This window comes from Mercenaria mercenaria, chromosome 3, assembly GCF_021730395.1.
Source record: "Mercenaria mercenaria strain notata chromosome 3, MADL_Memer_1, whole genome shotgun sequence".
Taxonomy (NCBI): domain Eukaryota; kingdom Metazoa; phylum Mollusca; class Bivalvia; order Venerida; family Veneridae; genus Mercenaria; species Mercenaria mercenaria.
The window spans coordinates 79,636,026-79,663,587 of NC_069363.1; the positions used below are offsets into that span (position 1 = coordinate 79,636,026).

General features: G+C 35.6%; 1 protein-coding gene across 1 annotated transcript; it reads right to left on the reverse strand.

The window, feature by feature from the left end:
• Positions 1 to 10,364: 10,364 nt before the first annotated feature.
• Positions 10,365 to 14,113, reverse strand: LOC123523400 (uncharacterized). Its single transcript, XM_045301083.2, has 3 exons — positions 13,943 to 14,113; positions 12,865 to 12,929; positions 10,365 to 12,583 (listed from the first exon to the last, which is right to left on the reverse strand). Exons 2-3 carry the CDS (start codon positions 12,880 to 12,882, stop codon positions 11,471 to 11,473), a joined length of 1,131 nt encoding a protein of 376 aa, XP_045157018.2. The 5' UTR covers positions 12,883 to 12,929; positions 13,943 to 14,113; the 3' UTR covers positions 10,365 to 11,470.
• Positions 14,114 to 27,562: the final 13,449 nt, after the last annotated feature.

The following is a 27,562-nucleotide window of genomic DNA, read 5'->3' on the forward strand; positions in this document are numbered from 1 at the left end:
ACAGAATGTATATTTTAAATTTTATGGGTTCTTTGCTGTTGTTTAGAGCTTAAATATGCATTGAAAAGATCTTTTAATAAACGGAAAAGTAATCTGTACTATATTTTTATATTATAAAAAGTATATAAAGAGGAAGATACATATTTAATATATTTTGCTTTTTCTAGAATGATTTTATGGGCCAAAACTGTAAATGAAATATGAGAAGAAAAAAGAGTAAAAGAATCAAAACCAAAATCTTTTTTGAAAACCGAATTTAACGTTTCATTTCCTTGAATTAATTATTTCTTTTAAACTACAATTTTCAGAATGTATGTTACAATTTCTATAAAAAAAAGTCATCGTCAGTGTCGATTTTGTGTTGCCTCAGTTTCAGTGCAACGCTACTCCTGGGCCTTGTATTTTTCCTTTGATGCTTTTTAGTGAATTTAAACATTCCTAGGTAGCGGGATAAGTAGACCTAGATATAATTTAAAGAATAGTACAAATAAACTCAGAAGATAAATATTGTTAGCTAACGTTTCTAACTGTTTTACAATATGCTTTTTCTTTCATTGTCCCAGTGTTAATACAGTTCTGTGTATTTTACTGCTGTAAGTATTATTTTCATAAAAAAAATGTACAGGTAGAATGATAAGTAGCATCTTCGTGGTAAAGGCTGGTACCAGGAAGGTCTAATACAGTTGTTCCAGCTGGTACTAAAGACAGCTTAAATTCACACCCAGATATTGTGTATTTTACTGCTGTTCTAGCTTGTATGGTATAATACCACGACCGAGGTACATATGTGTAATTTACCCCGAAGGAGAAAATTTATATAATCAGCCTGTTTAATGAATGCTTCGCGACATGGATTAATATGATTTGCCTATATTAATTAAACCTCGTTTTATATTTTTGCCTTTGTTTGTATTAGCGGGAGCATTGTTTGGTGGCTTTTTAGTCGATTTTGCTACAACAGAATGATAAACTGCAAATTCGTCGTTAATTCTAGGAGTAAAGTTCTTCCTCGGACTATTTCTTGTGAAATCTGAATATTTCTCATTATTAGAATCCGTTTGCTCCTCGGCGTTTGGACGGGAGCGTGCAAAATTCTCGTAAGTTCCAGAGTCAATAATCTCTTTATCTCCAACAATTTTCTCAAACCAAACACGATCTGCTTCTGGATCAGACACAAACTTTGTACGGCGCTTTTTGCCGCCATTTTCACTGTTCCTAGAACGGTTTGAAAGATTGCCGCTTATGTAATCAAGTATAGAGACTGGATCTGTTGCTAAGTTACTAGAAGGGCCAATGTTTTCAAGTGGAATTCTAGGAACTCTACTGTCTACTGACGATGCTGGGGACGGCACGCTCACACGTTCGGGTATTTCCGTAATTTCGACTTTGCTTACAGCCGAGAGTATTTCTTCCGGTTCTTCTGCTTCCGGTGTAGTAATTGCAGATTCCACATTTAATTTTTCATCTTCATCGTCTGTTTCTTGTGCAATAATCTCGCGTTCAAATTTCACACTTTTCGCTTCACGTGTTACTCGAGGAGTCTGTTCATTTGATTTCAAAATTGGAAGCTGTAATTCAGAAATCGGTTCTGTTTTAATTAGCCCTGTCGCCTCGAAACATTTTTAAAATTTACAGCACAGGACGAAGATAAACCTCATTTTTGGCACCGATTATATCAGATCTGTTTGGCGGGCTACTTTGTTTATTCGCGCTTTTAAGCAGTCCATCATTTGTCTCTCACGTCGCTAATGGAACTTACAAAGTTTATGAGGGCAGGGGACCCCTAAATTGAAAAATCCGATAAAAACGCGTTGTCAGTATTGCGACGACAAAAATCATTTAAACTATACTTTTGACAATTTATAAATGCACGCATAGCATAAATTCATCTCATGTATTTTCCGGTCTGAACTTTCCGCTCTACTAAACGATTTTAGCACACTAACTTTTGAAACAAAAATCTGGAAGTTATTGATTTTGATTAGCGGCATTTATAGAGCCAAATACGAGCTTGTCTTACCACCCACAAGATTGTAGCATTTAAGGAGACATAGCTTGAATAAAATGGTTGGTAAAAAAATGTCAATGACCTTCCACGGAAACATGTATAGTCGCTACATGACCCCTCCCCTCATTTATCATACACTCATATTTCTGTTGAATATTGTAGCGTGAAATGTTTCTCATAACCGTTTACTCTTCGTACATTTGAGTCGAATCTATATGAAAAGATGGCCATTTCCATTTTAACCAAGTTTCGACAGTTCAGATTATTACTATGATTTTAATCCTAGAGGTTCCATTTGTATATTGATTCATTTCACACAAATAAATCACCCATTTGCGGGAGTTCTTACAAATGCATCCCTTATAAGACATTCTAAAATTGTTTTCGTTCTGATATGAGAAAGCCTTGCGTAAATTCTCTTTAAATCTCTTCCTCATTATTTCGTTCAACGTTTGGAACTTCTCGGTGTTCAGACAGGGCAATCGTAATATGATGCAGAGGTAAGGGCGACACTAAGACAACACGATGCGATAGCACGTCAACATGATGCGACAGTATGACAATAAGATGCAACAATACGATAATTCGATGCGACCGTGCGACAAAACGACGCGATTGCACGTCAACACGATACGACAGTATGACAATAAGATGCAACAAAACGATAACACGATGCGACAGTATAACAATACGATGCGATAGAACAACATTATTGTCTTGTTGTCGCATCGTAGTGTAGGAACACCGTTGCAACTAATTGTTACAGTTTGGTAGGGAAAACTATTTGTGTTGTATACTTACGCTTATTCAGGAGGATTTAAAGTCGAACCTGCTTTATTAGTCACCTGTATTTAGCAGCCACTTGCCTTGAGCAGTCAAACAGCTGACTTCCCAGTTCGATTTTTTGTTCTAATTCCCACAATGTGCTGCTCTCTTAGTTAGCTATCTGCTTTATGCAAGTTTAACTGTAGTGTTAAAACTGAGGACGAATGTAAATATTATGAAATATGTTTACATATTTACCGATAAACTAATCCCTTACAAAAAGTGTAGAGGCACTAGTTTGAGAGCTTCAAAAGCCAGGGGAGAAAATCATTTCCATTCCAGCAGCTAAGGTTCATGTTTTAATTATTCCCCTTGAACTAATATAAAAGATGTTTTAAATGTGTTTGCTTTAGAGGACTTCTCAGGCACTGCCCTATCAGATTACACTCCGGTACATACAGAGATTACAGTTGCATTCATTTTACAGACTCCCTTAACATGTTACTTTCGATAAAACACCTTTTATGTATGGCAGGAAACTTATTTCTTTGAAATCTCTGATATAGCATTGCAAAAATCTCAGCATTTTGACTGATTTTTATTTGTAATTGTCATTGGACCCTGTATCATTTTTAGCGATCAATCAGAAATTTAGTTACATTTTAGAAAAGATAATTGCGCCATATTATAGTTTTCCTGCTACTTTGAATGAAATCACGAAAACCGGTTAGAATACTTTAGAATTTCTATTATTGTTGGTATCATGTGTAAACGTTGCTTTGAGAAGTCGGATCAGAAACGCATAATATCACACGTTGGCAGATGGTGGTTCCAACGCTGTTTGAGTGATGTGATTTACGCATGGAAAAACGTCAACATTTTGAATTGGTATATATGATTTAAAGGATTTTTACCATTTACATATACCTATATATCGAACTGAATGAAAACAGTGGGTAGATCTGGATTGCAAGTTTCATAAATCACGAGTTCATTCAGGCAGGAGTTTTGTCGCTGGTCGAGGGAGAATTTTTGCATGTCTCACCAAAACAGTTTATCGAGATCATCTAATCAAAGAAACATACAATAGATCTATACAGAGAACTGAAACATTGCTGGAACCTTCTGTTCTAATAAACCATTGTTCAGTGTAAATCTATAATTGAAAAAGAGTGGATTTAGGGGAAAAATATTTAAAATCAATAGCTTTGACCGTTAAGGAGAAAAGTTGACTCAAACAAAACATGAACCAAGAAATCTGGTATTTTCTAAGTCCAAAAGGGTCATATGTTTTGCAAAAAGCAGGATGGAGTTATGTTTCTTGTTGAGTAAGCTTTTAATGATGAACAGGTGTTGCAAGTTTTAAAGCAATAACTTTGTTAGTTTAGGAGAAAAGGTGATCTAAACACAAAACTTAACCAAGAGATCTGATTTTCTAAGTACAAAAGGGGCCGTAATTCTTGCAAAACGCAAGATGGAGTTATATTTCTTGCTGTACAGTGTCAGCTTTTGATGGTTAACAAGTGTTGCAAGTTTCAAAACAATAGCTTTGATAGTTTAGGAGAAAAGTTGACCTAAACATAAAACTTAACCAAGAAATCAGATAGTTTCTAAGTCCAAAAGGGGCCATAATTCTTGCATAAAGCAGGATGGAGTTATGTTTCTTGCTGTACAGAGTCAGCTATTAATGGTGAACAAGTGTTGCAAGTTTTAAAGCAATAGCTTTGTTAGTTTAGGAAAAAAGCCGACGACCTTAACATAAAACTTAACCAGGCAACGCCGACGCCGATGCCAACGCCTACGCTGATCAAGTAATTACAATAACTCTTTTTTTTCTCAAAACATCAGATGAACTACAGAATCCCACGACCATTAAAAATAAAATTCAGGTAAATTGTGGAGTGAAATAAATTGTGGAGTGAAATTCTGTCATTTTTATAATGTTAAATTTGATATTTCAAGGAAATAAGTTTTCTGCAACTTGTTCTTAGAATGAACTTCCTTCATTAAGAAGTTTAGGTGATTTCTCGAAAGAATGAACAACTAAGAACACTTACAAAATGAATGCAACTTTAACCACTGTGTGTACCGTAGTGTAACAGTATACATAGCCAATTTCGCCACATATGATTCTCATATGAAATGATAACCATATGAAATTTATATGAATCTCTTATAATAATCATATCATTATACGATCATATGCTTTTCATATGTAGCATTTAATATAATTTCAATATGAAGGTTTTCATATGATACTCATATGAAACAACATATTAAAATCATATGAACTATATGAGAACCATATTTTTTTCATATGAAAATCATTTACATGTTTATATATGAAAAAGAATTTACCGTCAAATATTAATAGGTTATTAGCTTTGCATCGGAAAATATACACGAGTTCTGCAGCGGAAATATTGCGCGACTTAGGAGCACAATATTCTTCCGCTAAAGAATAAGTAGAAACGAGTATGTAATAAAATTGTTATCTTTCTTGATAGCTTGGTGAATATCAAATTCATACTCGGTGTCCTCCACTGACAGTAAAGAAACTTCTGCCACAACAAACATTTTAGAATTTTGATAAATTGTTGTTCGTTTGTTGTTGTTGTTGTTTTTCTCATAAACAGATGTTATACAATTTAGTTAATGAAATCATTTTGGGTATTTTTAGGCTTATGTGGGTGCCAGCCTGTAACCAAAGTCAAAATCTGACAGAGATTAGGACGGTCTGAGTGGCATATTCCTTCGAAATTGTGATTTCGTGTGTTTTCGGCCAATTTTAGATAAAATGTCATACTACTAAAATCACCGAAATGATTGACAATCAGTGTATAAAATGTATGCAAGTGTGGGTCATTTACAGCATGTGAAACAGTGTTTGAAATAGTGTTTAGATTGCGTTTGGAAGAAGGTATTCTCTAAGACAGGAGAGAGATGGTCTACTTTTATCCCAAAGGACCTTTTTCATAAAGATGAAATTAATGAAAAAGGTCAACATTTCTTCACAGCATTAGCACTAGATCTATGTGTAAAGAAAACTGAGACAAACAAAATACACTGAGACCGGAATCCCTGAAAACCCGGAACTCTTTCAAATTTGAAAAAAATGCGGTCACAATCGAAAAGCACCCAAATTAACCGTAACTCCTCTATTCAGAAAACCGTACAGATATAAGCCATGATAACTGAACGATATTCAAGGCAGTCTAACTTATTATAATTGCCTTTTATCATGATTAGCTGAATTCACTAGAAGTTGCCATAAAAGGTAAATGTTGTTATTCCATGAAGTAACTAAATAAGATTACGATTTTAAGTAAGTATATCAGATTTCCAGTACGTGTATAAACTGTTTTGCTATACATCATTTATTCCCATTATAAACAGGAAAAAAAAATCCGAAGTAAACTTTAACTGTGCAGTTTAAAGGGGTTCGACTGAATAGGCACATTGTGACCGGATGTATATGATCTAGTTTGAAAATACGGCACCAAAAAGAATACAGTTGTCATAATATTTATCATATGAAGACCGACGACTACGATTTGTAAGTTATAACGTAGATCTACAGAGAAAATACGTTTGATTACAGATTTTAAAAGTACATTTTTTCTTATTATTTTTATCAAGTAATGGCATCGGTTCAGTGTCTTTTTAGCAATCTTTATAAGATTAAATGGAGCATCAAAACATATTTTTATGTAATGTATATTTCAAAATATATTTCTATGTCCATACGCTTAACAGAGCTAGGAAATGTACGGTGGCCAAAGGAAACTAGCTAATTTTCCATAGGCCCACATTGTAATGTTTTGTGTTATGGGTATTTCCTAACACTTAAACCTTTGCACTCAGGATGAAAGAACTACCCAAGGCCTATCATTAAACTGCAAGAAATATACCTGTTGATCATCACTTTTGGGCACTTTTTTCTCTTTGAACTCGGTTACCGACAGTCTGGCAGTAATTTGTCAAGTTTAAAGTCGATATATTGAATGCTTACAAAGTTATGCTCCGGACAAGAGATATCACGGGCAGAAATACAAACGGGCAAACGGACAGACAGACACATGCACCATCACATAATACGCTCGTTTTTCCAAAACTGACGTATAACAAAAACAAAACAAAAAAAGTTTAATCAACAATCCAAATAAAAGATTAAAATACAATATAAACTTTGAGAAAACCCAAAGTTGGAATACATTAAAGCCAACAATATGCAATACAGTGAATAATTGTCTTTTCATCTACAGCCTTGAATGATATATATTGTACCCTCCCTTATAAATTTGGAAGGCCGCGATAGAATAATCGTGTATGTGTGCCTTAAAGTTAAACCCACTAAATAAAGAAAAAAAGTTCAAAACATAAAAAAGTAGTTAGAAACTATGATGACAAAAAAGTATCAATATCATATTTTCGCCAGTATGTTAAACTTGCATATTATATGAACACTTTCAGAGGAAATGTTAATCTTTTTGAAATATGTAAAAGACAATGACTTTAATTTGGACTATACACTAAATAACAAGCAATAATTGAGCATCTCTGTTTCTTAACTTTTACCCTGCTAAATTTCTGAAATGGACTGGTCCATCATTTCGATTAGGGCATTACCACTTAACTGGTCCATCATTTCGATTAGGGCATTACCACTTATTGATAAAAGGAGTGTTCAGTGAAAATTAACTGCCTGAATAGCGAACAGTGCAGACCAAGATCAGGCTGAACTTGGTCTGCACCGGTCGCAAAGGCAGAATTACATGCCTCCGGCAGGCTAAAAGTCAACATAAAACATTAAAATCGCTGTTATACATTCTGAGTAGTATACATATCCTTTTATAGTAATACAAACGACTCTTTTTTTTCATTCTAAATGTTCTGTATCAATAACCCTTCTTAATATAGGAAGAACGATTCTATCTAGAATAAACAGTTTAAACATTTTAAGTTTTCCAGGTTTTCTAAATTGTTTGTCCAACCATTCCTGTAGCTCTTTCTTCTTTTCAGACTCTGTCCTTAGATTTATTACACTATCACTCCAGTCGATAACTGTAAACTGTTTCAAAGGCGGAGCATCTTGAGGACAAGTGTCCATTTTTATTGAGTCGGCTAAACGCTGAAAGCGTTTGACGAGTCCTTGCTATCACCCGATTTCTCATTCACATTAAATGGCCTCACAACACAGCGAATTGATGTAGTTCCATTAGATTGTCTTTAATTTCAAAGAGTTCATTGATCGGATTAAGTTAAGTTATGTCAATCACATTTGCTATGATCAATATACGATGTAGTCTTTCAAATGTATGAAGTGTAATTGTGCAATACTCGAATTAAGCCACCTATTTTCTTCCGCGGTAACTCATTAAGCATAAACTCGCAGAACGATTCTGCGGTATTTGGTAATACATTTGCGCATATGATTATGGTGACTAATTTTATGCCCTTTTGTCACAAAATAGCAAATATGATGTTCACAAATTCAAACTAAAACTGCATATTTACTTATTAGCCAAATTATCCATTTGTTACCCTGTCCGTTTCAGAAAATAATCTTTAAAGTCATTGCGCAAATAACAAATTTATTGCGCTGTGCATTTGATGAATTGCGCAGGCTTACCAAGCTTGTGTAACATCCAGCGAAAGACAAAATATAGTTCCAGAACATACTGCTAGTATTTTATTGGGTCGGGTACCTCTGAAAGCATTGGAATGTTTCTTATCAAAGAGTTTACCACATCGATGAAATTAAATTATGACAGCTTCATTTTAAATGACCCGAATAAGATATGTGCAGTACGTTAATTCTTCCGCGAGACTTCGCGGATGAATCCTAACGAACTACATTCTGGGCACTTGTCGGCGAACACACGTGACCTGTTTATAACAACGCTTCTACGACCTTGCGTTTGAAAATACGGACCAGTTTACCAAGAAAAAAGCACTACGAAGATCGGCCAGAAAAAATGATGCAAAATCGCGATTGGCGAAAATGCAAACGTCTAAAACTTCGTTCTAAATCGAAACTTTTCTGGAATTTTGACTGGCTCGGATAATTTGCTTACGATTCAGGTCGCAAAACAAAATTAAACCGTCACCCATTCATGATGACACATGGGTTGAATTTTGCAGTCAGTAAGCGTATAAATTATCGGGAGAAGAAGCTCTTACTGGTTTGTTTAATTACTACTGATTTTAAAAATGATTTTATTTCTTATTTTTCGAGCTGTGTTATGAAATTTTAACATTCAAGTAACAGACATGATTGACATTATTGTAACAGAAATGATTCTAGAATTTATTTTTATAGCACATACATAGTATCTGTATCAGACTTATATTCTAGTCCTGAGGCATGACTTGAAAGTAAAAATATGAAGTGACAGTCATTCATACTTTGGATATTGTAATACTAAAAAGAATCTAGGTTATATTTAGAAACTAAAACATAAATTTTTTAGTTAGAAATCGCACCAAAGGCTATATCAAGGGTGTACATTTTCAAAATTTTCTTGTGGTGATACCAAAAACCCTACTTGCAGGAGGGGGTATCCTCCCGCCCCCCCCCCCCCCCCCCCCCCCCCCCACACCCCCCATATTGCCACTTTACAGTTTGATACATTAGCTCTTTTACCACCTGCCACAATGCCCATTTCAAAATCCGACTGCAATTCAAAGGAACACCCCTCCCCACACCCACACCCTGCTACCGACCACGTAAAAATGGCTCAAATATTTTTCAGCCCAGTCTGGGTCTGTCTGTCTACATGAATCAAAATGGATAATTGAAAGTGCATGGACTTGGGGACTACTGACATGGTTTTGAAGGGGTTAACAGGTCTGAAATAGAATAAATGATGGTTTTAACTACAAAAAAGAACTGCATTTATCAATATCGGTTTTCTTTTCCGAAATTGGTAGCTAGTCCGAGTAACTTCCCTTAGTTTCGAATGCGCAATTTTCCTGTCAGTGTAAACATTCATGACACTATATATTGACACTCAGCAACATTTACATATCTTTAAACGCAAAAGTAAGTAAACTTTAATTTCACATCACTTATGATATGATTGAACAATACCTAATGTATGACACGGTTATCGCCAGGCCCGTTATCTGTAAAATATCTGAAGAGTTCTTTCGTTCATCTGTTACAAATTGTATGTGGCAATCCTCGCTATAAAATTTCAATATATAAATTGTCATATTCAAATTTTATCATGTGCGAATATATACCAGCCGATAATTGCCTGTTTTGGTAATGCCGGAGGCAAATGTTTACTGGAAAAATATATATAGTCATGGGCAGTATCTTAGTGTCAGCTGTCAAATTGTAGTTTGTACATTCAACATTTTTATTTTTGCGAACCACTCTTCAATTTTAGAGAAATATATTGGGTTTAAATACTTGTGTAATGTCAATCAAAGTTTTACTAGGCATCGATTGAAAGTCCATTTCATCTATTGAAACAAAATCTCTGTCTTGTTGGGAAAAAAAGTAAACACAAACTGAAACTGGTAGACTATACTACCAGTACATCAATCATTAGCCGACTCTCAGGCCCTTCAGGCCTTTGGTTATTAAAATGTTATCTCTTGACAGTTTAGCTGCACCTAGCAGTGATAATAGTGTGTATTCATATTCTAACTGCATACATATATCGTTATTCAAATATTCAGTAGACAATAAAATTATCAAAGTTTCACTTTTCATTATATTTACTTCAAATCCCCTACGCCTGTTTTGACCCGGAATGATATTTTCGCAGTCACATATACGATATTGTGATGATTCTTTAAGGATTGGCTTGATAGTTTCCTCGACAAAGTGTTTATCATCAGTTGATTCGTCGTTATATGATAGATATACGTCAAATTCATATTCAGTTTGTGGAAATGAAAGCCGTCTCTTATTATTATCTCTTTCATGATGAAAAATATTAAATAATAGTCTGTCTAAACTTTTATTTACATACGCATGTGAATACATAACCACTGCAGTTGAAACTAAAATTAACAAAAGTTCTGCAAATGTCTCACGAACAAACTGTTGTAAGGTAACATCTTGAAAAATGGTCAATGGATTAGAAGATCGTGTAAGACAAACATAAAATGTTTCCAAGGTGTAGCCTAATTTTTCACACTGCATGAATTCATTAGCATATTCTTCCTTAAATAGATCTGTTGGAAGTGGTTCAACTGATATATCTATATTTGCAAGAATTACGTTATAATTCGCTATATAAACATAAACCGATGCTGAATCAAACGTATATATGTAAGGACAAATGCAAAAGGATATGTTTAGTATAATCTGCGACCACGAATCGGTAATTGGTCTGATTTCTTTGGTGTAGCCCTTTTCAGCAAATAGTCCAATAAGTGGGTTACACTGGCATTGAATTAAGATATCTGTCAATGTCACAGAGACCATAGGAACTATCAGATTTTGATTTGCGTCCAGAATACGTCTAATATTACTGACTTTTACCATTTCTCCAACGGTGCCATTAATTTTTAAATTTTCGCTGGACTGTAAAAGGAATCTGCACGCTATTGTTTTAGTTACACAAGTGGTATAGTTCACGATATTTTCGTGGTTAACAGGTATGACAGAATTACTACAGTAGCTTATACTGAAACATGTTTGCTTCGTAAGAGAATATGTACCAAAGTCATGCGTATTTATATATCTGATAAATAACATATACTGTCTTTTTTACCACTTTCATTTATGAAAGAATCGTATTTGTATCTATACTCCATTTCTGTAATAGGTTTTCCATCTACTCTCCAGAAATAAAACGATTTTATATCACTATTACCTCGATCTGTTTTTACTGATAGAAGAACATTTTCGTTTAATATCGCTTTCTTGAATTTACAATCTTGAAAATGCCCTAAGAACACAGATTTTGTGTTTTCTGTAAAAGATTCAGTCTGAATATGTATCTCAGCTTTGTCAGGTAATGGGTATGAGTACGTTTTTCTGTCGGTAGTATTTGATACATTAGAAAATGTGTCAGTATTCAAAAGATCAATCGTTTGCACACCACGTGTTGGACCATACAAAAGTAAAAGTTCTTGACTGAATAAATAAAATAAAAGTGGGAATACAGCAGTGAAACAAAGAAGTTTCAGTAGCATCACAAACATGTAACAGCTGATTTTAAATTTACCAAACTTACTTACAAAAGCAGTTCGTATAACAATGTCTGTCTTTACAAACAGGTAAAAATTTACTATTGTACCCATCAAAGTATTACATACAGTTGATATAAAAGAGATGTGGATAATGACGTTGGCTAAAGTGAATAGAATAATGCCATCTGTAAGGAATCCAAAAATGTACTTTGCTGTCAGATAACCTGCAAAAGCGGATATGTCGTGATAAGGTAACTTTGTTTTCCTATGCTCTCCATCTTCATGCCTAAGAAAAATGCATCCTTTTGGAATATGCTCCAGAAAGCTTAACACTAGATAGATGCAAACAGAATACATAAACGAGATGCTGAGACTGAAGAATAAGGGAAAGAAAAATATTATAAGAAAAAAATGAACTGTCATTCTGAACATATCATACCAAGTTGATGTTTTGAATGTGCCATTGTATGGTTTGTCTTCCACCAGAATCAGGCTTATGAATATACATGTAGATACGTCGATCGGGACGTCCAAGAGAAACACAAGCGCAATAGGGGCATACTTGATAATACGCATAATAATAAGCATTATGTCTTCTAAAGTTCTAAAACAGGCACTACGTAGCACTGGCGCAAGTGACAAAAGCGCTACATTCTTAAAGAAAACAAGAAAGTTCAATGTGAAAATATCAATTAACACGGTTTTTGTCACAAAACCAATAAAGACACAATGGAAACAGGATTTACTTGAGTAATACAATGAAAAAAAAAAGATAACAACTTAACGTTTGATAAAATGCCGTGAAATATATCAATATTCTTGCATAAACTTGTAAAACTACTTCCTATTGGTACTGAATGACAGGTCTTTGAAATTTTTAAAGGTATTCTTGAAATATACACAATGAAGTCCACAATTATTTGTTAGGAACTTACAGCAGAATGATGCATCATGAACACAAATACCTCAGCGTTACTGTATATAAAGCTTTTACATCAACCTGCAATCAGAAAAAAAAACTCGCTATCCGTGACATTACGCAAAAGTAAGACTTCATTCAAAATAAGTTCAAAATAACCGTTAAAAGCATCGCAATCCTACAGAATTTCCTTGTGCTAAAGAGGAATAATCATACAGTATTATTTTTATTTAACTAAGTTTAACGTATCTACTGCAATCTGACTTAAGTACTTGATCTTCTAAACGAAGATTTGAGAACGACCCATTCACATACGTCTTCTGTATATTTTGGATTTCCAGTATTGCTATTTTTATTTTAACCAATCAGACGACTTGTTCGAATGTCAAAGAGTAAGAAAAATGTGCAGTCATTACAGGGCTCGAACCCATGACCCATCGCTTACATTGCAAGTGTCCTAGTCCTACCGACTGAGCTACCCGGCTATCTGACACATTTCAAGATAAGAAGTGTAAATATCAAAAGTAAAGGCTACAGGTAGGCTTACAAAATGTTGTAAGTTAAGCTCTGATTGGCTAGCGAAAGGGTCGTCAGAACGAGGCTATGAATAGGTCGTTCTCAGATCCTATGCGTAGCGTAATAGGAGATGTACTTTAGTCAGATTGGTATCTGCTGTTAACCAAACCCTTTGATCAACAAATCGGTGTTTATGCAAATTAGGTGTAAACTTCATGACAGCTAGTTTATACATCGAGGAACCGCACAAAAATACCATTCAGGTCTTAAACTAATGAAATGTATAACTCGAGCCATCGCACTGTGGTGTTACTGGATACACACGGTGTAATTTAGGTATATACAAGAGTATAACTACTAATAAACTTTGATAATGTGGCAGTTGAGTCCAATAAGTCCAGGGGTTTTCAAAGATAATCCATCATGCTCATGAAATTATCTTGGGGCTATATTGCAAAGTAATTATTAGTTACCTGTATTGGAAAATAAACTGTTGATTGTATTGAGGTCAACTGCCACATTATCAAAATTTGTTAATACAATCGTTTTTTAAATGCATGAATGAACAAGTATGTTACCGTAACGTAATGCTTTCCACTTGAAAACATCCGATATTACAAAATTTATATCCAGTGCCTGCAAGAAATCAAACAACGTGTCAAATAGGCAAGTTATTTAGTAATTTGAAATTAACATTCCTTTGACAGATAATCAATAAACGTCCTAAAAATAAGACAGATCATGTAACATTTTACAAACTACTATATTATTGTGACAAACCGATTACCAAATTTAGAACGAAACAAGATCTGATTTCAAAGCATGTTAAAATGGTAATTACATTTCTTTTTACATTTAGTAGTTTAAAACATGGCACTGTGATAATAAATTGGAAGTGAACACGAGAAGAAGAAAAAACAATCGATATAACCGCATATAAACTGGCCGTATATTTAAGATCGCTGACTTAGACCAACTTGCTCCTCATTGCTTTGTGTTCGAAACCCGACAAGGGATGTAGAATACTATCAAGTGAGGAAGCCATTCAGGTTGATTACTGAAGGCAGATGATTCTACCCTGCACGTTCTTGGAATAATGCCCTGGGGAATTCCTTCAGCTAGAAAAAAATATGACCTCAATAGTGTATGCAGAAGGTGAATCCAGCGTGATTGGGTGACATATACCAAACTGTTAGACAATGTCTGAAAGTCACAAAAAGACATATCACCATGTTACTTATCCGATTTCCGCGACTGCACCGATCTATGACGTCATCAAAACGGCGGCCAAAATATAAATATAACTTTGTATATCTTAAAATTTACCAAAGTTAGACAGCAATATTTAATATTATCATCATTCTTAGATTTTCCATCCTGGAATATTTTTGTCAATGTAATAACAGCATTGAAGTGTATAAATAATTAAATAATTTTAAAAAATCAAAATATATCTTACCCCACCCACTTTATTTCAACAAATCATTTTCTACTTGAATATATTTGTTTCGCGTAAGTTATACCATTAAAGTATACGAATAGCATTTTATTCCAGTAGTGCTGTCGCATTTTATGTGTGCTTTAAACTATCTCTAAGTAATGTCTACATGTCATCTTCAATATTTATTTAACCTATAATTGAACAAAACTTATTCTTTGCTACACATTTTAAAACATTATTCTATATCAATATGCCCGCCCAGCATTCGTATCGCGTTGAACTGCACAATGATTTTAATCGTCCGCACTTAATTAAATGTAAAGATTTAAAGCATTCCTTCAAATAAGCCTCTACCTTTCTTCTAATGTTTTGTTCCCTGAAGATATATTACTTTTTTTATTTTGATAGAAGCCTTTCAAAAGTTACGATTACTAGTTTCCATAGGATCTCAAAACTTTATTGAACAATGATGGAGTCTTAAAAAAATAAACTTTCCGTAGTCCATAGTTTCTACTGTTGCCGTAATAACAGAAAATGCCGGACATTTTAGCCCAGTCTGTGGCAAGCAATTTGCAAGAAGGAAACTTTTCATGATGGGTTTAACGACTGCATGCCAGAACGTTTGCCAATGTCTACCATTCTGAAAGTTCTGGGATAATTCTGTCAATGGCCAAGGGGTGTCGAACAACATTTTATAACATTTTTGGAGACTTTTCATCACGGTTCTATGACACAATTCTTGCTATCACACGTATCGTCCTTGAAATCAATTTGTCAGAAAAAACTTATGGTAAATGGTAATACTTTGCGTATCTAACGCTTTAAAGCAATGTTCTATAAATCTAACATATACCTTATTTAGGCGTAAAAAATTGTTTGTTTCCGGTATCCCGACCTACCCTAAATTTTTGGCCCGACCCTAAATGTTTTTATGGCCTTGGAGAACATTTTTTTTTTCAACTTTTTGACAAAAAGTTGCAAAACTGCACTTTTTATGCTTTAGACATGGACAGTGATTTTATAAATCAACTTACCGATGCTCTAGAAGCATAACCCCCCTATTTGTATTCATTTTTTGACACAAAAATGATTTCCGAAAAGTCTCCCTTAATAAAAAAAACCCCCAAAAACTTGAAAAGTTTTTCCGACCTACCTACCCTAATTTTTTTGAGCATGTTACCGGAAACAAAGAATTTTTTTAGGCCTTAAGGTGGCTCCATACCTTAGACCAAAAAAAGTAAAAATTAACGTACATTAAAGAAATTTAAATGTCTATAAAGTTCCAAAGTATATTCTTAAAGTTTGATTTACAAAACAGTCCCGCCGCGTGATATATTAATCCAAAAGCGTTCCTATTATGGCATTAATGACCAAAGGGCATTAAAGTACGTTACACCAAGGCCAACATTTATGCTTCAGTATCTTTTAATTTATGATCCGCTCTAATTAGGTGACACTCCTCTCGAAGTAACGTTAGGGTGTTAATCAAGACCAAGATGATTTATGTTTTATCGTGTCATTTGCATAATAGTTACGTAATTAATTCCGGTATATTACTTAAGACAAGGAGCTGCATCCCCAAAGAATTCATGATAGATGTCGTTCAAATCTGATAAAAATATATACAACAACTATTTGAAGTTGTAGAAAAAACTAGATCAAATGAAAGAAAATGACACTTTTAAATAAAAGGAACAAGTATATATGATGTGTGGAAATTGACTAGGGATAATGCTTGTTATTTTCTGACGAAAATAAGAATAAAACCGGCTTATCAGGTAAGATATGATTAATAACATAATATTATCTATCTTTAATCAAAGCATTCTATAAAATAAATTATTTGATTAAAATCATCTTTATTGTGGCAAAACAAATCGTAATATAATGATGATTTTATGAGGGTTTACTTATTGTTCAGTGGTCTGTTTGCCACACGTAAAGAGCGCATGCCCATGAAAATCGAAACATCCGCTAAAACTAGGTAGCGACCAACCGCATTGTAAAAAGGTTTATTTTGGTTGCACATGTTTGTTAAACGTTTTTGTTTTGTTTTTGTTATATGCCAGTTTTGTTTACAAACGGGCGTATTATGGGATGGTGTACGTGTCTGTCCGTTTGTTCATCTATCTGTATAATGTCTGACCGTGATATCTCGTGTCCGGAGCATAACTTAATAATCATTCAAGGCATCGAAATTAAACTTGGCAATGGCCTGTTGGTAGGTTGAGATGAGGCGATGTGCAGAGCACATGAACCAGGTTAAAGATTAAGGTCACAAATCAGTGGAGCAAATGGAACACAGCGGTCAAATGCGTCGCATAACTTACTTTCAAGGTATTAATTTCAAACTTCAAATTTTGTAGGTCGGAAGATATCGATAAATGATATGCAGAGTGCATAAATCATTTAAGTAGGTCAAAGGTCAAGGTTACAAACTAAGCACAAAGGACAAATCTGTCTGATATATTTCGGGTCAGGAAAACAACTTCTTAACCATTCAGTATATTGACTTCAATCAGTGTCACAAATTGAGCTCAAAAGTCAAATATATGCTTTGCATTTGTATACGGAGCACAACTTCAAAACTATTCAAGGTATTGACTTTAAATTTGGAACATAGGTTGGTGGTGAAGAGACGATTTGCAGACTACAACGATCCACATTACTCCCTCCGATCCCAGCCAAACCCCTAACAAATTTTTTCTTTCTAATTCTTTAGTATCCCGTCATGGCTGCCGCAAAACCCCAGACCCCACCTCCAACACACTCACCCCGCAAAAACATTCTTTAAATTTAATGATCTAAACCTTCGAGCTTATATTGCACTGCTTTGCCGAGCTCTATCATTTTACTATAATTACTTGATTTATTCAGATAGTCTGGTCGAAAAGGTTTTCTAGAAAAGGACTCCCGAGGTGCACCAAGGGACATTTTACAAGCATTCATCTGTCTTCAGCGAGCTAATGGCACTAGACCAGAAAAAATGTCACGAAACATGTTATTCCCTACAACTTATTCTGTGAGGACCATGTCAAGAAAAATTACTGCCTCGTCCATGCTCCCAACGTTAGGCAAAAGTAAATGTTATCGTACGGTCCATTTGTACATGCTATCGGATAAAACTCATTATGACAGCACTAAAAGTTTTCACATTACTTAAAAACGCAGCTGGATCTCGACAAAAGATAGTATTACATATGCAGTCTTCCATCGTATACACTGAGTTCACATATTGTACAATGTTTCTCCTATATACGCATAAATATTTAGGGCTGAGAGAAATGAGATGCATCCCTAAATTTATGATAATATGTTCAACACAAGAGTTATCTAACATACTGTTGATTATTATTCAAGGTAAGGTTTTGAATAACTGGGGAAATGCATTATTGATGAAAGGTTTTAATCTGATAACTATATTTACACAGCTCGATACTTTTACTGACTTTTTTTGTCGAAAAAGGGCAATTTTACACTAAATTTAACAAAGAGTTATCTGACCTCGGTTATAGCAGTAAGTTTGATGAATGATAAGCCTTGTGTTAAGTTAAAGTTTCAATCCGTTACGTACAAAAGTTACAGACAAACAAAAGTTTAACCAAGGAGCCATGCTGGTACCGCCAGTTTGAATAGCTGTTTGAATAGTGGAGCTAAAATGATTTCTGATAAACAGCTGGGGAACTTTGCAGCCTAGGATCATCAAACTTCATAATTGTATCGTCTACTTCCGGTAGATACAGACCATAGGTGAAAGTCACAGACCGTGGAAATGTTTTGGCTTAAGAATGTTAATCTTTCTAATATGCTTTTAACTCAGTAGTCGATGTCATGGTCACAGTAATCTCAAGGTAGAAAAAAGATTTTGGTCAGTAACTCTTCACACCAGAAGGCAAATTATCGGAATCACACTCACTGGAGGAAAATAGTTTCCGATTAATAACTGGAGAATGTTTGGTTCTAAAACTGTCAAACTTAATACGGTAGAATGATTGCCTGAGGTCAGTATTTCTTTTGGGGGTCAGTATGTCAAAGGTTATTATGACTTAAAAGTGGCTTCTATTAATTTCATAGGATTCTTGTCTACAGTGGCCTACAGATGACTCCTACAGTTTTAAGTATTTGTAGTCAAAGTCACCTATTTTGAGTAAAACAAGAGCTGTTGTAGGACAGAGCAACGCTTGATTATAACAGCCTTGTCAGTTGAATGGATATAAGTCGAAAAAGGAGCATATTTTTGTTAATAAGCAAAAAAGAGTAATGGGACCTGTGCATTGTAAATCAGTTTATCACAGTGAATAAGTGTGTAAAGCTTCAATCAATTCCCAAAAGTGGTTACTGAGATACTAGCTTACATACAAAAAACAAACAACCAAATAGGGATGCAGGCGCATGGGTGAGTCCAATAGCTCTACCTTTTCTTTGAATAGTCGAGCTAAAAATGGAATAATCCTATGATGTTGACCACTGTGAGACAAAGTGTTCTTCGTTTATGATTGGAAACAACTTATCGACCATCAGTCCAATATCACCATTTTTGCTTTGTTGGATTTAGGCAACTTTCAGTGCTATGGTGACTTATCCGACTCTTTATGGTGGATTAAGACGCTGGGTGCCCCTCCAGGCATATTGGAAGAACTTGGGTAGAACTACGACTTCAGTAAGCCAGCTTGATGGCTTCCTTACATGAGGAATTCTAAACACCAAGTGATATCTATAACCTTATTGGTGAGAGACAAGAGATTCAAAGTCGGTAGCCTTAACCACCACTACTTGGCCATGGAGGTCCCGCCCCCACCCCAAATTGATGTACTCTCTTCTGTAAATGAGGTGGGGGGTGGGGGGGGGGGGGGGGAAGAGGCATAACAGGAGCTGTCACAGAAGACAGCGCGCTCGACTAATTCGATGCTGGATAGTGAAACTGGGCACATGTGAGGAAGCTGGAGCTGTCACTGAAGTGTTTATTTACTCCAATGTAGATGAAGATATTGGACAATAGCTTAAGTTTGTGTCAAATGCATTTAGTAATAACAGGAATTGAGAAGTGTATCAAATTGAATAAGTATAAAAGGGACATAATTCATGGAAATTTCTGCAAAATTAATGCACCAGAACATTGTGTAATATCATGTGGCTAATAATGTGGAGCAACTACCTGAAGTTTTAATCAAATAAGTGAGACAGAACAGAAGTGCATCACAACTTGAACCTGAAATTCTAGTAAAAAGGGGGTATAACTCGTAGCATTTTGGTGCCAGTATCATGAACATTGTCATATGATGTTCGTGACCATGTGGAACCACCTTTTTAGGTTTGAATAAACTCCATTTAGTAGCAACAGAGATATAGTGAAAAAGCATCAACATTAGTTAATAAGGGACATAAGTTACTAAATATTTGTGCCAGAATTATGGACCTTGTGTCATATGATGAGGACGACAATGTGGAAGAACTATTTTAAGTTTGAATCAAATTTATTAAGTAATAACACAGATAATGTGAAAGTGCACAAACAATAACCTTATATTCTAATTAACAAGAGGGATATGATGGCCCTATATCGCTCACCTGAGTTTAGTTGCTTGCTTTAACAAATTTCTTTGCTAAAACTTCGAAAACTAAAATGTAGGCGCGTAGGTCACAGTAAAGATATTTCAAGAGAACTGAAAGCTTCATTGATAGCTTCAAAAACGAGAAAGTAGGTCAGTAGGTGAGAGTTAAGAATATTAAAGATGAGTTTTGAAATATGTATCAACACTATACACATGGTCCAAATTTCTATGCTGTAACTTTAAAAACAAGAGGACCATGATGGTCCTGAATCGTTCACCTCTTCCCACATGACCCAGTTTTGAGTATGACGACGTTTTTTCTATTATTTGACATAGTGACCTAGTTTTTGAGCTCATATGACCCAGTTTTGAACTTGACCTAGATATTATCAAGATAAAAATTCTGACCAATTTTCATGAAGATCCATTGAAAAATATGGTCTCTAGAGAGGTCAAAAGATTTTAATAATTTTAGACCTACTGACCTAGTTTTTGACTGCAGTTGACCCAGTTTCAAACTTGGCCTAGATATCATCAAGATGAACATTCAGACCAACTTTCATACAGATCCCATGAAAAGTATGGCCTCTAGAGAGGTCACAAGGTTTTATAATTATTTGACCTACTGACCTAGTTTTTTACGGCACGTGACCCAGTTTCAAACTTGACCTAGATATCATCAAGGTGAACATTCTGACCAATTTTTATGGAGATCAATTCACAAGTATGGTCTCTAGAGAGGTCACAAGGTTTTTCTATTTTTATACCTAATGACCTAGTTTTTGACCGCACATGACCCTGTTTCGAACTTGACCTAGATATCATCAAGATGAACATTCAGACCAATTTTCATACAGATCCAATGAAAAATATGGCCTTTAGAGAGGTCACAAGGTTTTTCTATTATTTGACCTACTGACCTAGTTTTTGACGGCACGTGACCCACTTTCAAACTTGACCTAGATATTATAAGGTGAACATTCAGACCAATTTTCATACAGATCCCATGAAAATTATGGCCTCTAGAGAGGTCACAAGGTTTTTCTATTATTTGACCTTCTGACCTAGTTTTTCATCGCACGTGACCCACTTTCGAACTTGACCTAGATATCATCAAGGTGAACATTCTGACCAATTTTCATGAAGATCTCATGAAATATATGGCCTCTAGAGAGGTCACAAGGTTTTTCTATTTTTATACCTAATGACCTAGTTTTTAACCGCACATAACCCAGTTTCAAACTTGACCTAGATATCATCAAGATGAACATTCAGACCAACTTTCTTACAGATCCCATGAAAAATATGGCCTCTAGAGAGGTCACAAGGTTTTTCTATTATTTGACCTACTGACCTAGTTTTTGACAGCACGTGACCCAGTTTCGAACTTGACCAAGATATTATCAAGATGAACGTTCTGACCAATTTTCATGAAGATCTTGTGAAATATATGGCTTCTAGAGAGGACACAAGGTTTTTCTATTTCAAGACCTACTGACCTAGTTTTTTATGGCACGTGACCCAGTTTCGAACTCGATCTAGATATCATCAAGGTGAACATTCTGACCAAGTTTCATGAAGATCTTGTGAAATATATGGCCTCTAGAGAGGTCACAAGGTTTTTCTATTTTTAGACCTACCGACCTAGTTTTTTACGACACGTGACCCAGTTTCAAACTTGACCTAGATATCATCAAGGTGAACATTCTGACCAATTTTTATGGAGATCAATTCACAAGTATGGTCTCTAGAGAGGTCACAAGGTTTTTCTATTTTTATACCTAATGACCCAGTGTTTGACCGCCCATGACCCTGTTTCGAACTTGACCTAGATATCATCAAGATGAATATTCAGACCAATTTTCATACAGATCCAATGAAAAATATGGCCTTTAGAGAGGTCACAATGTTTTTCTATTATTTGACCTACTGACCTAGTTTTTGACGGCACGTGACCCACTTTCAAACTTGACCTAGATATTATCAAGGTGAACATTCTGACCAATTTTCATACAGATCCCATGAAAATTATGGCCTCTAGAGAGGTCACAAGGTTTTTCTATTATTTGACCTACTGACCTAGTTTTTCACCGCACGTGACCCACTTTCGAACTTGACCTAGATATCATCAAGGTGAACATTCTGACCAATTTTCATGAAGATCTCATGAAATATATGGCCTCTAGAGAGGTCACAAGGTTTTTCTATTTTTAGACCTACTGACCTAGTTTTTGACCGCACATAACCCAGTTTCAAACTTGACCTAGATATCATCAAGATGAACATTCAGACCAACTTTCTTACAGATCCCATGAAAAATATGGCCTCTAGAGAGGTCACAAGGTTTTTCTATTATTTGACCTACTGACCTAGTTTTTGACAGCACGTGACCCAGTTTCGAACTTAACCAAGATATTATCAAGATGAACGTTCTGACCAATTTTCATGAAGATCTTGTGAAATATATGGCCTCTAGAGAGGACACAAGGTTTTTCTATTTCAAGACCTACTGACCTAGTTTTTTATGGCACGTGACCCAGTTTCGAACTTGACCTAGATATCATCAAGGTGAACATTCTGACCAAGTTTCATGAAGATCTTGTGAAATATATGGCCTCTAGAGAGGTCACAAGGTTTTTCTATTTTTAGACCTACTGACCTAGTTTTTGATGTCACATGACCCAGTTTCGAACTTGACCAAGATATTATCAAGATGAACATTCTGACCAACTTTCATAAAGATCCCATGAAAAATGTGACCTCTAGAGTGGTCACAAGCAAAAGTTTACGGACGCACGCCACGCACGCACGGACGGACGACGGACGACGGACACCGCGCGATCACAAAAGCTCACCTTGTCACTTTGTGACAGGTGAGCTAACAAGAAAATAGGTCAATAGGTCACAATTAAGACTATTCAAGATGAGTATAGAAATTTGTTTCAGAACTTATACATGTGGTCCAAATTACTTTGCTGTAACTTCAAAAACAAGGAAGTAGGTCAGTAGGTCAAAATTAAGACTATTCAAGATGAGTATTGAAATGTGTATCAAAAATTATACACGTGGTCTAAATCTTTTTGCCGTAGCTTCAAATACAAGAAAGTATATAAGTCTATATAAACCATGTGACCCCTGGGGCAGGGCTATGTTTGACCCTAGGGGGATAATTTGAATTTTCTTGGTAGAGGACCACTAGATTGTGCTACATACCAAATATCAAAGCCCTAGGCCCTGTGGTTTTGGACAAGTAGATTTTCAGTTTATCCTATAGAAGCCTATATAAACCATGTGACCCCCAGGGCGGGGCCATATTTTGACCCTTGAGGGATAATATGAAAAATCTTGGCAAAGGACCATTAGATGATGCTACATACCAAATATCAAAGTCCTAGGTCCTGTAGTTTTTGACAAGAATATTTTTAAAGTTTTTCCTTTCGGTTGCCATGGCAACCAGAGTTCTGTACAGAATTCAATTCTTTGAACAATTTTTAAAGACAATCCAAGGAACATCCATGTAAAGTTTCTTCAAAATTGTCCTGGTGGCTAAGGAGATGTTGTTTAAAAGAAAATGTTGACGGACGCCGCCAGACAATCACTGACCACAGTAACTCACCCTTCAGCACTTCGTCATCAGGTGAGCTAAAAAGCGGGCAAAATTCATGCTACATTGGTGCCAGAGTCTCATATGATTTGGGTGATGATGTGTTACAGCTATTTTAAGTTTGAATCAAGTCTGTTTGGTAATAACATATAGAGTGAAAGTGAATCAAAACTTTAACTTGAAATTTTATGTAAAACGGGGGCATAATTCAGGAAATATTGGTGCCAGATTTATGACCCTTGTATCATATAATTTGAGTGATGATGTCAAACAATTGTTTTAAGTCTGAATCAAGTCCATTTAGTAATAACAGAGATAGAGTGAAAGTGCACCAAAAATTTAACCTTTAATTCTAAGTAAAAAGTGGGCATAATTCATTAACAAGAGGGCCCTGAAGGCCCTGTATCACTCACCTGAAGAAAGTAGCTCAGTAGGTCACATTCTTGGGTCACTGAAGTCAGTTTTAAGATCGGTGTGCAAAACTGTACATGTCATCAAATTTCAAGGCTGTATCTTAAACCAGAGGGCCAAGATGACCCTAGGTCGCTCATCTGAGAAACACACCATAACAGTGTAAACATGTTTGACCTAGTGATTTCATGGAAACAAATATTCTGACCAATAATTTTCATTAAGATTTGGACCAAAATATGGTCTCTTAAGTGTAAACAAGTATTTTCTTCAATTTGCCCTAATGACCTAGTTTTTGAGCCAAGATGACCTACATTCGAAGCTGACCTATATTTGATCAAGGCAATCATTCTGACCAAACCTCAATTGAAAAACACAGCCTCTATCACATACAAAGCGTTTTTCATTGATTTGTCCTAGCGACCTTGTTTTTGACCCTAGATGACCCATATTCAAACTTGACCTTAATTTCATTAAGGCTATCATTCTGACCCAATTTCATGAAGATCAATTGAAAACCAGAGATTCTTTTGAGAAAAGCGCATGTCTCCCATAACTGCCTAATTATCTAAATAGTAAGTCAGTCTTCCCGCCGATTTTATTACTGATCGTGTAAACAACTGTTGCTAGTTTATGAAAGTCCTTCCAGTTTAGAAGATAATGTAGTGAACATAGAATAAAACTATTCTGCTCTTGAATCCAATCTGTAACCTTGAACTTGGCCCTAACCACTGGATGACGGTGGCATGGCGTCTCGAATTCCAAAGTACCAAGCATTCTACTTAATAACCGAAATTTGACAAAAAAATAAAACACTTGGTGCAGGTGTTTTTGCTTGTTGCCATAGCCTCGTCTGTATGTAATATAATATTATGTTATCATGTAAATATATATTAATATTTAATATTCATGTTTAGAGTACTAAGAAATGCAAAATTTTGTTAATGGTGTTCATGGCTGTAGGAAAAAATTACTTCCAATTTTAAACTTCTCTTGGACATGACAAAAATAGATTTTGATTTTATTTAATGAGTTGAACAAGAGCTGTCACTAATGGTGACAAATGCCCCCGCAGCACCTTGACCTTTGACCTGGCGACCTTGACCTTTGACCTGGTGACCCCAAAGTCAATAGGGGTCGTGTACTCAATAAGTACTATCAGCATGTGAAAAAGGTCCTGCATGCAGTGTTTCGCGAGTAAAGTGCCTTCATGCAAAAAGTTAACATTGGCCCCTGTGACCTTGACCTTTGACCTGGTGACCCGAGTCAGTAGGGGTCGTGTACTCAATAAGTACTATCAGCATGTGAAATTTGAAGGTCCTGGGTGCAGTGGTTCCCGAGCAACATGCCTTCATGCAAAAGGTTAACATTGGCCCCTGTGACCTTGACCTTTGACCTGGTGACCCCAAAGTCAGTAGGAGTTGTGTACTCAATAAGTACTATCAGCATGTGAAGGTTAAACGTCCTGGGTGCAGTGGTTCATAGGTAAAGTGCCTTCATGCAAAAGGTTTACATTGGTCCCTGTGACCTTGACCTTTGTCCTGGTGACCCCAAAGTCAGTAGGGGTCGTGTACTCAGAAAGTATTATCAGCATATAAAGTTTGAAGGTCCTGGGTGCAGTGGTTCGCGAGTAAAGTGCCTTCATGCAAAAAGTTAACATTGGCCCCTGTGACCTTGACCTTTGACGTGGTGACCCAAATGTCAGTAGGGGTTGTGAACTCAATAAGTACTATCAGCATGTGAAGTGTGAAGGTCCTGGGTGCTGTCGTTCGCGAGTAAAGTGCCTTCACACAGACACTTGGGATTCGGACCCCCACACACCCCATTCTCCTCCGCCCCTGGTTAAGCTTAGCAAATATTTTTCAGCATTTTACCATATATTGAGCATATGTGACGGTCATAAAATGCATTTTGGAACATTTTAGCATGTTTTAAAAAAATGTATTTTTTACCATCAACGCTCTCAATATTACAAGATTTGAAACATCGCACGAACAATGGGAACACTTGCTTGCGCTGGACCCTCGCTTTGTGTAGCGCATGTCATAAACCGGGTATCAAAATTGATACTCTTACGACTATGTTAAACCAGATCATCACTTCTTTATATAAACAAACCTCGTGTAACACGTGCTGAAGCGATAATCCAGTATAATGTAGTCGAAACGGTATCAATTTTGGTACCCGGCAACTATATGCGCAGTTCAAAGCAGGGATCAATTCATGAGGAAGTGTTCCATAGAATTTCGATTGATTGATCTTTATATTTATTGATTTCCCGTCGGAATACAAATGACAGTTGTCGGGACCGGTGTTATTTGACAGAATGGTAACAGACCCGTCGATTGATACCAGTGATTCATTGGTAGGGGTTCATTTAAAAGTTTAATTGGCTATTGTTTCCCTAGTGTTCGTGCGATGTTTCAAATCTTGTAATACTGAGAGCATTGATGGTCAAAAATACATTTTTTTTAAACACATTGAAATGTTACAAAATGCATTTTATGATCGTCACCTATGCTCAATACATGGTAAAATGCTAAAAATATTGGCTAAACTTAACCAGGGGTGGAGGAGAATAGGGTGTGTGGGGGTCTGAACCCCAAGTGTCTGTGTGCCTTCATGCTAAATTTAACGTTGGCCTTCATGCAAAAAGTTAACGTTGTGACGAACGAACGAACAAACGGACAGTTGAAAACTCATATGCCTCCCTTCGGGGGCATAAAAATATACATTAGGAAGAAATTTTCGCAAGATTTAAGATTTCTTCCTAACAGTGTGAATTTCATGATAAGCTGGTTCAAGATAATAAATTTCAATTGTATTTGAATACTTAACAAACTGAGGGAAGGTTCTCCCAACATGACATTATAGTTTGCATCTACGGAAATAAAGTGCATGTTCTTAGGATGTGCAATAATATACAAACAAACTTCATTTTAATGCAAATATTTTTTATTTCTTTTATAAACAGTTAAAACAGAACAATATAAATACAACAAAAACAACAAAACAGCATCAATTTTATCATTATTCAAAGTGTACTTAACTTGAGCATTTGACAAAACATTTATACACTGCATCTGGATTAACAATATAAAATTTTGAACAAATTTGATTTTGTTTTAATAAAGGGACATGCCTCCAGATGTATATAAAAATATCAGAATACCTAAAGCAGAGTGTACAT